Source organism: Crotalus tigris, unplaced genomic scaffold (genome assembly GCF_016545835.1).
Source record: "Crotalus tigris isolate CLP2741 ecotype Arizona unplaced genomic scaffold, ASM1654583v1 scf7180000021573.356075, whole genome shotgun sequence".
In the NCBI taxonomy this organism is placed as follows: domain Eukaryota; kingdom Metazoa; phylum Chordata; class Lepidosauria; order Squamata; family Viperidae; genus Crotalus; species Crotalus tigris.
In genome coordinates, this window is record NW_024098572.1 from 335,402 (window position 1) to 346,809 (window position 11,408).

Below are 11,408 nucleotides of genomic sequence, written 5' to 3' on the forward strand. Positions count from 1 at the left end.
CACTCCATCCCAGGGCAGTCTTCAGCGTGGGATGTCCGATTGAGTGCAAACTTTGCACTAAAAGGCTTCCTCCCGTATGCCAGGAGTGTGAGTGTGTGCGGTGTCTTGTCCTTTGTGCGACAGAGCCTCCGGGAAGGATGAGGTCCATAAAAGCTCCTGATTGGCTGGAGATTGTGGATTGTGACATCAGATGCAAGGCAGTTTCTGACAGTTGGGGCTTGAACTCAGCTCTGGTTGATGCTGGGCTGTCTGGGAGAGGCCATTTCTCTCGTGGGAATTGAGCATCCTTTGGTGAGTAGGCAAAATGATGGCCTCTCCTCTGATCCCCACAATAAGCAAGCATCCCATCAAGAACCTTGGATGATGCTGGGACCCAATTCTGAAGAACATTATTGATGGAACCTCTTTTATACTCAGCATTTCCCAAGGCTGAGCACAGGGTGGTGTCTTGCAGTTGAAAGGATGATGGACTCTTGGGTGGGAATTGATTTTATTAATTGGACTTTAGGTCTGTGGGGGAAAGGGCCTATTGTTTTTATAGAAACCGCAGAAGACCTGCTAGCTTGTGAAGAAATAGGTTGGATATACTGTCAGAAAATTTCTCCTTATATCAGGGAGAGAGATTCAACCTAGAAATAAGGAGAAATTTTCTGACATGAGAACAATCAACCAATGGAACAGGAGTTGCCTTCAGATGTTGTGGGAGCTTCATCGCTGGAAGCTTTCAAGAAGAGAATGAACTGCCATCTGTCAGAAATGGTGTGAGGGTTTTCTGCTTGGGCCCAGGGGGTTGGACTAGATGACCCACAAGGTCCCTTCCAACTCTGCTATTCTATTCTATTCTATTCTATTCTATTCTATTCTATTCTATTCTATTCTATTCTATTCTTTAATTCTATTCCATTCCATTCCATTCTATTCTATTCTATTCTATCCTACCTTACCCTACTCTATCCTACCCTACCCTACTCTATCCTATTATCCTACTTCTATCCTATCCTATCCTATCCTAGTCTAGTCTAGTCTTGTTGTTGTTGTTAGTTGCAAAGTTGTGTCCGACCCATTGCAACCCCATGGACAACGTTCCTCCAGGCCTTCCTGTCCTCTACCATCTTCTGGAGTCCATTGAAGCTCACGCCTCCTGCTTCAGGGACTCCATCCAGCCATCTCATTCTCTGTCGTCCCCTTCTTCTATTGCCCTTCATCTTTCTCAGCATCAGGCTCTTCTCCAGGGAGTCCTTCCTTCTCATTAGGTGGCCAAAGTTCTTGAGTTTCCACTTCAGGATCTGGCCTTCTAAAGAGCAGTCGGGGTTGATCTCCTCTAGGACTGCCCGGTTTGATCGCCTTGCAGTCCAGGGGACTTGCAGGAGTCTTCTCCAGCACCAGAGTTCAAAGGCCTCCATTCTTTGGCACTCAGCCTTTCTTATGGTCCAACTTTCACAGCCATACATTGCAACTGGTCTAGTCTAGTCTAGTCTAATTATTATTCTATTCTATTCTATTCTATTCTATTCTATTCTATTCTATTCTATTCTATTCTATTTTATTCTATTCTATTCTATTCTATTCCATTCCATTCCATTCTATTCTATTCTATTCCATTCCATTCCATTCCATTCCTGTTCCATTCCTGTTCTATTCTATTCTATTCTATTCTATTCTATTCTATTCTATTCTATTCTATTCTATTCTATTCTATTCTATTCTATTCCATTCCATTCCATTCCATTCTATTCTATTCTATTCTATTCTATTCTATTCTATTCTATTCCATTCCATTCCATTCCATTCTCTGTAAAGAAGCACACTCCAAAGTGCTAACTCTAATTTTCTTGCTCCCATTTACAAAATCCCGCAAGTGTGAAAGACATCTCTCCCCCCCCCCCTTGCCTTTACAGCCCAACAAATTAGGGATGGTCACCTCTGGGAGATTTGCCACACCTGCATTCATTGTGCAGGCTCAGCTGTTGGTTGTCCAGCCATTGGCTAGTTTGAGGTTCTTCCTCCAGTCTCCCCTATCATTCACATTTCTGGTCAGAGATCTAGCGTGGTCTAAATTAAATCTTCTTCTGCTGTATTGGGAGATCTTTCCTAGTGGTCTCCCATCCCAGAATCAACTTAATCTAGGGAAGACTGGGTAAATTGGGTTAGGCTGCTGTCACCTGCCCTGACCGCCCATATGAAAATATTCAAAAACAGGTGGGATGTGCTAAGAACACGATGATTGCTCCTGGCTTACTCCCCCTTTGCTCGTTCCTCAGAAGAGCAGGGCTGAATTCGAGCCCTTCCGCCCATGGAGAAATCCGAAGCCTCCCACCTGGTGGACACCCAGGAGGCCTTAAAGAAGGAGATCTGGGACCTAAGAGAGAAAGCCGTCAACCTCGACCTTGAAAACCAGGAGATCGTGAAGGAGATCAAGCACATGAACGAGGAGAACAAGAGCTTGGAAGAGAAGGTCAGCTGCTTCAAAACCATCGTGGAGGACCTGGAGAAAGAAGAGGAAGAGCTGCAGGAGATGCTCCAAGAACGGGAAGACACAAGGGCATCCCTGGAGGCCCAAAACCAGACCCTGGCAGAGACCAACAAGGTCCTCTGCTCCAGAATTGAGGCGGTCTCCAACCAGCTGTTCAGGTTTCAGGAGTCCAAGGATAGCCGGGACCAGGGAATTTTGCGTATCAAGCAGGTGATGGAGCACATCGTGGGCTACTTCAAACAGCTGGAGGCCAAAATCGAAATGGCCAAGCATCAGTATGAGGATGAGAAGAAGCAGTCTGCCGAGCTGGCTCGGACAGTGGTGGAGCTGGAGGAGATCTGCAAGGCGCTGGAAAACCAGGTCCTCTCGTTGGAGGAGCAGCTAGAACTGTCCTCCTTCAGCAGGTTGAAGATGGACGCTGGCCTGGAAGGTCCTTCTCTGCTGCAAGAGATGGTGCAGGCCAAGCTGAAGCAGGACTCCCGCGGGCTGCAAAAGTCCTTCTTCCTCCTCCTATCCAGAGGGACATGGGTGCTGGTGGCGATGACGCTCGGCCTGGGATTTTCACACTTGTTGCTCTTCCTGTTTGGCCAAGACTTGGCGGGCGGAAATTACCTGCTGACCTTGACTGACGGCCTTAAGTGGGTGTCCAAAACCTTGTCCCCGTATCCTGTCCGGAGGCAGAGTGGCTTGCGGCCGTTTTGAGCCAGAACGCCGTGGAAAACGGTAGAAAGGCGAGTTCATAAGAAAGGAGCCACTCTCTTCCTAGCTCAGGGAACGGAATGTATCTCCTTAATTTCAATAATAATAATAATAAATATCTTTGTTCTCTGGTGCAGTTTTATGACGTGCATCGCTTGGGGCACAGATGTAATGGGATAATAATAATAATAATAATAATAATAATAATAATAATAATAATAATAGTAAAGTTGGAAGGGACCTTGGAGGTCATCTAGTCCAGCCCCCTGCTCAGGCAGGAAACCCTGTACCATTTCAGACAAATGGCTGTCCAGCCTCTTCTTGAAAACTTCCAGTGTTCATCCTTATCATTTCATAAGCCACCATCCCTTTGTCCAAGCCGGAGGGTGGATGCTGCAACTTGCACATCATGGTTAGTTTGCAAGATTTTTTTTTAAAGGGAGGGTGCACTACGAGATGATGGATCTCGTAAACAACAACAACAACAACAATAATAATAAAGTTGGAAGGGACCTTGGAGGTCATCTAGTCCAACCTCCTACTCAGGCAGGAAACCCTATTCTGTTTTGGACAAATGGCTGTCCAGTGTCTTCTTAAAAACTTCCAGTGTTGGAGCATTCACCGCTTCTGGAGGTAGGTAGTTCCATTGGTTAATTGTTCTCACTGTCAGGAAGTTTCCCCTTAGTTCTACGTTGCTTCTCTCCTTGATTAGTTTCCATCCGTTGCTTCTTGTCCTGCCTTCAGGCGCTTTGGAGAATAAATTAGTTATTTGATGCAAAACTACATAGGGATTGTACAAAAGGTTGTTCTTGCTATTAGCATAATGACCGCCATTTTGCTTCTGTACACAGTGCTTGCCTGAGGGACGCCATTTTGGGAAGGCAGGAAGATCAGGTGCACAGACCCAGAGACAGGGGAAAGAGCGGGAAAGTAATGAAAGATGATTGGCTGACGTTCTGCGTGCCAACAAGTGCCACCTTGTGATTGGTTGTTCTTCGTATATAAATAGAAGTGCTTGCCTGACCAGGGGCCCTTCTGACCACAGCTGCCGGTGTTTTGGACAGTGTTCCACCCAGCAGCTTTGACTGGCCAAATAAAGTTCGGTTTGACCTGAAAGCCTCTGCATGAGTCTCCTGATTTGCTCCATTGGAATCTAAAGTTCTTTGAGTAGCTGCTGGCTCTTATAAGGCCATTTATCGATGAAGGAGAATATTTGTAGCGCAGGATTGAAAGGTGCCCTCTGAGCTTGGCTGTAACATCATCAGTTATGATGTTAATTGATGATGTTATCAAGGTTGGGTCATGAAACGTCTGCAAAAAAACAACCGAGCTCTGAGAACACCCAGAATCCTACAGTCCTCCTCCTCCTCCTCCTCCTCCTCCTCCTCCTCCTCCTCCTCCTCCTCCTCCTCCTCCTCCTCCTCCCTTCTACTCCTCCTCCTCCTCCTCCTCCTCCTCCTCCTCCTCCTCCTCCTCCTCCTCCTCCTCCTCCTCCTCCTCCCTTCTAGCACTGATGACGTTCCCTAGTTGGGTCATGAAATGTCTGCAAGAAAACAATCAAGCTCAGAGAGCACCAAGGATCCCACAGTCGTCCTCCTCTCCTCTCTTCCTACTTCTCCTCCTCCTCCTCCTCTCCTCTTCCTCCCCCCTCCTTCTCCCCCCTTCCTCCTCCTTCTCCCCATAAATCCCATTCCTTCTAAGCACTGATGATGTTCCCTAGTTGGGTCATGAAATGTCTGCAAGAAAACAATCAAGCTCAGAGAGCACCAAGGATTTCACAGTTGTCCTCCTCTCCTCCCTCCTCCTCCTCCTCCTCCTCCTCCTCCTCCTCCTCCTCCTCCTCCTCCTCCTCCTCCTCCTCCTCCTCCTCTCTTCTAGCACTGATGACATTCCCTAGTTGGGTCATGAAATGTCTGTAAGAAAACAATCAAGCTCAGAGAGCACTAAGGATCTCACAGTCATCCTCCTCTCCTTCTCCTCCTCCTCTCCTCTTCCTCCCCCTCCTTCTCCCCCCTTCCTTCTCCTCTCCACAAATCCTCTCCCTTCTAGCACTGATGATGTTCCTTAATTGGGTCATGAAACATCTGCAAGAAAACTACCAAGCCCAGAGAACACCAAGGACCCCTCAAGATTATTTATATTCATATTTGGCTATGACAGGAGGAAAAAAATCAAACTTTTTAAAATAATTGCACCGACTGACACAAATAACAGCATGACAAAACAGCAACAATGGTGCATTGGAAGATCTGCAGAGAATATCTTTTTTTTTCCCCAAAAAAGGCAACTTGACTTTTTTTTTCTTGAATACATTTTGCTTCTCATCCAGGAAGCTTCTTCAGTTGGATGGAAGGAATTATATTCCTCGCAGTCATCTGGCTGTTAGTACTCTCTCTGAGAGTCATTGAGGCTACTACAGGTATATCTGTATCCTCAGATAATAGTAAATAGTGCAAATGGGTGTGGAACACTAGTCTAAGTCCAATTGCCTTTTAGAAGGGAAAAAAAAAAAGCACTGCAGGAAATACCTGCAAGCAAGAACTGTGGAGACCCCAAAATAGATAAAGTAGCAGAAAAGGAAGAAGTCAAAGTGCTCTGGGACTTTAGAATTCAAACAGATAAGCAGCTGTCATGTAGCCCCCCCCCCAAACTGAACAATGGTCAGTAAGAAAGACAAAAAAGCCTGGATAGTGGACGTGGCAGTGCCTGGAGACAGCAGAATAGATGAGAAAGAACTGGACAAAATGACAAAATTCAATTAGAAGTAGAATGTCTGTAGCTGAACTATGCTGGAGAAGACTCCTGCGAGTCCCTTGGACTGCAGGGCGTTCAAACCGGTCAGTCCTAGAAGAGATCAACCCCGACTGCTCTTTAGAAGGCCAGATCCTGAAGTTGAAACTCAAATCCTTTGCCACCTAATGAGAAGGAAGGACTCACTGGAGAAGAGCCTGATGCTGGGAAAGATTGAGGGCAAGAGAAGAAGGGGACGACAGAGAATGAGATGGCTGGATGGAGTCACTGAAGCAGTAGGTGTGAACTTCAATGGACTCCAGAAGATGGTAGAGGACAGGAAGACCTGGAGGAACGTTGTCCATGGGGTCGCAATGGGTCGGACACGACTTCGCAACTAACAACAAGCCAAAGAGAGAGAGAGAGGGAGAGAGAGAGAGAGAGAGAGAGAGAGAGAGCAAAAATAGTACCAATAACGATAAGTGCTTTGGATGCAAACATCTGGAGCGTGACTTGAACACCATCGGCATTGACTAAATTCCTGTTGGTCAATTACAAAAGGCAGCTTTACTTGGAACAGCTGACATCCTGCAATCGTCCCTTTTAATACTATCAAACTAGGAAATCTGCCTATCCCAGATCTTTGGGAAAGACTCGATATGTAGATAAAAATCCAGTTTAAAACTCTTGCTGACCATACATGAACTACAATAATGATGACGCAGTGAGGGTGGACATCCCAAATATTTTTTTTTCTATCAAAGGATGAGCAACAGATCTTTCAAAGGTTACGACAAATTTAGTGTCCCAGAAAGATCTTGGATGGTGAACCATTAGCAGACAGAGTTCCTTTTGTCTTCCTGTCCCCTGCTTTTCCTCCTCCTTTGTTCCAATAAAGGCAATTTTTTTTTAGCCCAATTCACCCTTTTAAAATTGCACAATGTGCCTTTGGTTCCATGTTAACCACCAGGAGGAAATATTTAAAACAGGATTCAACACAAATATGTCCAACAGGCTGAAGTTTCTGGAAGAGCAGACAGAAAAGTACTTTTCTCTTTCTTTCTTTCTTTCTTTCTTTCTTTCTTTCTTTCTTTCTTTCTTTCTTTCTTTCTTTCTTCCTTTCTTCCTTCCTTCCTTTCTTCCTTCCTTCCTTCCTTCCTTCCTTCTTCCTTCCTTCCTTTCTTTCTTTCTTTTTTAAAAAAGGTTTACCATGTCTTTTAATAGAACACAATTAAAAATTAGCAAAAGTAAGAAATCAAGCTTTACTGGAAGCTGCCAGATTTTGTTGCGCTCCAATTTGCTTATAAAACATTTTTAAAGACAAGAAATTGAGAAAAAATGCTGGTAGCATTTTAAAATAAAATTCTTAGAGCTTTCAAAGATAATAGACAGAGATAATAGAATAGAATAGAATAGAATAGAATAGAATAAAATAGAATAGAATAGAATAGAATAGAATAGAATAGAATAGAATATTCTAGTCCAGCCCCCTGCTCAAGCAGGAGATCCTATATCATCTCAAAGAAGTGATTGTCCAGTCTCTTCTTAAAAATTTCCAGTGTTAGAGTACCCAGGACTTCTGGTGGCAAGTGGTTCCACTGGTTAATTGTTCTCACTGTCAGGAAATTCCTCCTTAGTTCTAGTTTGCTTCTCTCCTTGATGAGTTTCCATCCGTTGCTTCTTGCCCTGCCCTCTGGTGCTTTGGAGAATAGTTTGATCCCCCCCCCCCACTCCTGTGGCAACATCTCAAGTACTTAGATGATGATGATGATGATGATTGCAAACACGCTTGGTTCCCATTACAATTTAAAGTGAATAAGATAAGATAAGAAGAGAAGAGAAGAGAAGAGAAGAGAAGAGAAGAGAACTTTTATTGTTATTTTATACTGTAGGCATAATGGCACACATCAAAAATGAAATTTAGTTGCCCGCTCTCAAAGTGAAACACAGTCATGACACACACCTAAACATACTATCTACAACATATGTATAGACCCACATCCCTACATATATGTAGCAAATAAATATTAAATACTGCCCATCTTGAATATATAACGGAAGGAGGAAGCTTGAGAGTTCGCAGGGTTAATGGTGTATGGAATGAAACTCTGGCTGAATCTGGATGTTCTGCTTCGGATACCATGAAGCCCCCCCCCTCCCAGATGGTAACAAGGAAAACAGGTCGTGAAGAAGATGTGTCGTGTCCCAGATAATCTTGCAGACCCTGCTCAAGCAGCGCTTCTGTGCTATGTCCTGGTTGGGAGGGAAGGAACTGCCCATAACTTTTTCTGCCGTCCTCACCACTCTCTGCACCACCTTCCTGTCTGAAGCAGGGACGCCTCCAAACCAGACTGTGATGCTGTATGACAGGATGCTCTCGATTGTCCCCCTGTAGAGCAACACAGGTAGTCCTCGACTTACGGCCACAATCGAGCCTAACATTTCAGTCGCTAAGTGAGACGTTGGTTAAGTGAGTTTTGCCCTATTTTACCACCTTTTTTCACTCGGCTATTAAGTGAATCACTGCAGTTGTTAAATTTGTGAACACAATTGCTAAGCGAATCCGGCTTCCCCCATTGACTTTGCTTGTCTGGAGGTCGCAAAAGGGGATCACGTGACCCCGGGACACTGCGGCCGTCATAAATAGGAGTCAGTTGCCCAAGCGTTTGAATTTTGATCACGTGACCATGAGGGTGCTGCAACGGTCCTAAGGATGAAAAACGGTCCTAATAAGTCACTTTTTAAAGGGCTGTTGTAACTTTGAACGGCCACTAAACGAACAGTCGTAAATTGAGGACTAGCTGCATAGTTTCACGTGGGTAGAAAAGAAATTCTGATGTGATTCCGGGAGATGGACATCGGGATCTGATTTTTTTTTTTTTACCTGAAAAGCAGCAAAGAATATCAAGAAAAAGAACATTGGACCATGAAAAGTTCTATGGCAGTTAAGTTTATCCAGAAATGTTGTGGAAATAGAAAAGCGGAATTTCTCACCAGAGATAAGCTGAGCGGAAGCGTTAGGAGGGCTAGCTTTAAAGGAAAGCAAACTCAGAAGCTGATTTTCAAAGGTCTCTTTATAAAATCAAATGTTTTTATTTCTGGTTTAAAACATATCTGGGTTCTACTTCTGTCAGAGAGAGAGAGGGGAAAAAAAAAAGGCAAATTATGCTTCGGAACTGCCAAAGCCGTTTTACTTCTTTTTCTGTTTCTTTCATTTCATTGTTTTTCATCTTTTCATTTCATTTCAGGGTCTGTTTTTACATTTTCTTTTCCTGAATCAACAATGGAAATGAGATCAATTTAACTTCTTTCTTGTTTCTATCATTTCATTTCCTTATTCCATCTGGGTTTTTTTTGCCCATGTCTTTGAAATGAGACTAATTTAACTTTTTCAGTTTCTGCCATTTTTTTCATTTTCATTCTTTCAATAATAATCACAACAACAACAACAACAAAGTTGGAAGGGACCTTGGAGGTCATCTAGTCCAACCCCCTGCTCAGGCAGGAAACCCTACACCATTTCAGACAAATGGCTGTCCATTCTCTTCTTAAAAACTTCCAGTGTTGGAGCATTCACCACTTCTGGAGGCAGGTGGTTCCACTGATTGTTTTAACTTCATTGTCTTCCTTTTTGTTTGCGTATATTCTTGTTTTCAGCTTTTAGAAATGCAAATTCCATAAACCATTCAGGAAGGCTGGGGCCAGGAAGCTAGAAGCTATGAGATTAGGAAGACAAAGACCTCAAAAATCCACATACCCCACCCAAACCCTAAAAGACATGAACTTTGGGGACATAATAGGATTAACCCACCAATACCAAAAGGGCACACTCAGACTCAGGTCAAAGTACATGACACAAAGTCTCAAACAGGAACAGGAAACAACCTGAAGAGCTCCAGCAGGTATAAAAACCCACCACTCCCAGCTCCATGGGGTCACTTTTCTGTCTGGCTCTGCTGCTCTTCAATAAACGACAACCTTCTTCCTAAAGCGGTCTCCATTTTAATTATTCCCGGCTTGGACTGGACCCCGATGAAGATTTTTCTTTCAACACAACTAATTGCACACGCTCAGTTGTCTGAGTTCGGGACCTCCTTTTTTTATGACTTCTTCGAAAAATGGGTTCTTTCCTTTCCCACTCTAAGGCCCAGCTAAATTTTGCCTATGCGTTTATCTTACATCCTCCCTTTATGCTACGCTTTCCTGGTTCCCATCCATTTTCTTTGGTAAGGCTTCTTTCTCCACTTAGTCGTTTTCCACTGCGGCAGATTCAATTTTAATTTTTTTAATTTTTTTCTTTCGATATTCAATTTGGAAGACCCTTTCACCTATTCCTGTCACTCTCCAACCTCTTTGTTGAATTCCTCTTCCAGGCTGCACAGATGGACGTTCTACCGACGGAGAACCGTCTGACCCGCGTCAAGCAAACCAAGTTGCGGAAACTCAAAAGAGCGAAGAAGCGTTTGACCAAACACTGCAAACACGAAGACTTTGTCTCTTGCTTGATTGGCTTATATAGCTGCCAGTGGCAGGGCGACAAGCGCCAAAGGGTTAAACCAGGACTTTGGTGTTGCCATAAGGTACAACGACATGTCCCTCTGTGTGATGCGTCCTTGGCGGGTCTATACAGCTCTAAGCAGGGCTTTTTTTGTCATAGAACGCCCAGAACGGAGTTCCGGCACCTTTTTTGGATGGAACCTTGTAGGGTAGGCAAGGCGGGTTGTATGATGTGTGTGAGTTCAAAAGTTTTCAAAATTATAGTGTATGTGCATAATTCGCCATTATTTCGAACTTTCGTCTTAGTGTCATGGTTCTGACAGATGAAACTCTTCAAAGAACTTCGAGGCATTGTTTACCTTAAAGAATCTTTATTTGAGTAGCATAGCATCGACACTAACACAGTCGAAGCCAAAAACTGGGTTCCCCTCCCCTGAACACATAGTATCAAAGCACAATTCCCCCCTCCAATTAATAGTCATAAATCACATTTCCCAATTAGTTTGAAACTTGGGCTTCCCCTCCAGCTCTTCAGCCCGGCCATTTCTTATCATCTCTTATTTCAATAACCTTGGTTCTCACACTAGGTTCAGCATTGTTATGTCTAGCTAGACCAGCGGTTCTCAACCTATGGGTCATGACCCCATTTGGGGTCGATCGACCATTTTTCAGGGGTCACCAAAGAACGCGATCCGCCATTTTCTCCCGTCAGGGGGTGCCCCCACGCATGCGTGCTGCGCATGCGTGGCCCCGCCCCCATGCGCACAGCGCCACGCATGTGCAGAACGTTTATGTGATGGGGTCGCCGTCACACAAACGTTGAGAACCACTGAGCTAGACTCTCATGCACATTCCTCCCCCCATCATCTAACTCTAAAAGCAAATGAAAAAAATGGTTGCATCTCCATCTGTTGTCAATGCAAAAACATCCGATGTTAGCAGTGTTGATACTCAGCAGGTGTTGTTTTTTTTTAGTTTCTAGATTTGTCCAGACCAGGGGTAAGCAACC

General features: G+C 44.3%; 1 protein-coding gene across 1 annotated transcript; it reads left to right on the plus strand.

Moving 5' to 3' along the window:
- The first annotated feature begins 217 nt into the window (after positions 1 to 217).
- LOC120296819 (histone-lysine N-methyltransferase, H3 lysine-36 specific-like) lies at positions 218 to 3,392 on the plus strand. The gene is made up of 2 exons (XM_039318837.1): positions 218 to 291; positions 2,262 to 3,392. The coding sequence occupies exon 2, from the start codon at positions 2,294 to 2,296 to the stop codon at positions 3,173 to 3,175; it is 882 nt and encodes a 293-aa protein (XP_039174771.1). The 5' UTR covers positions 218 to 291; positions 2,262 to 2,293; the 3' UTR covers positions 3,176 to 3,392.
- The last annotated feature ends 8,016 nt before the right edge of the window (positions 3,393 to 11,408 follow it).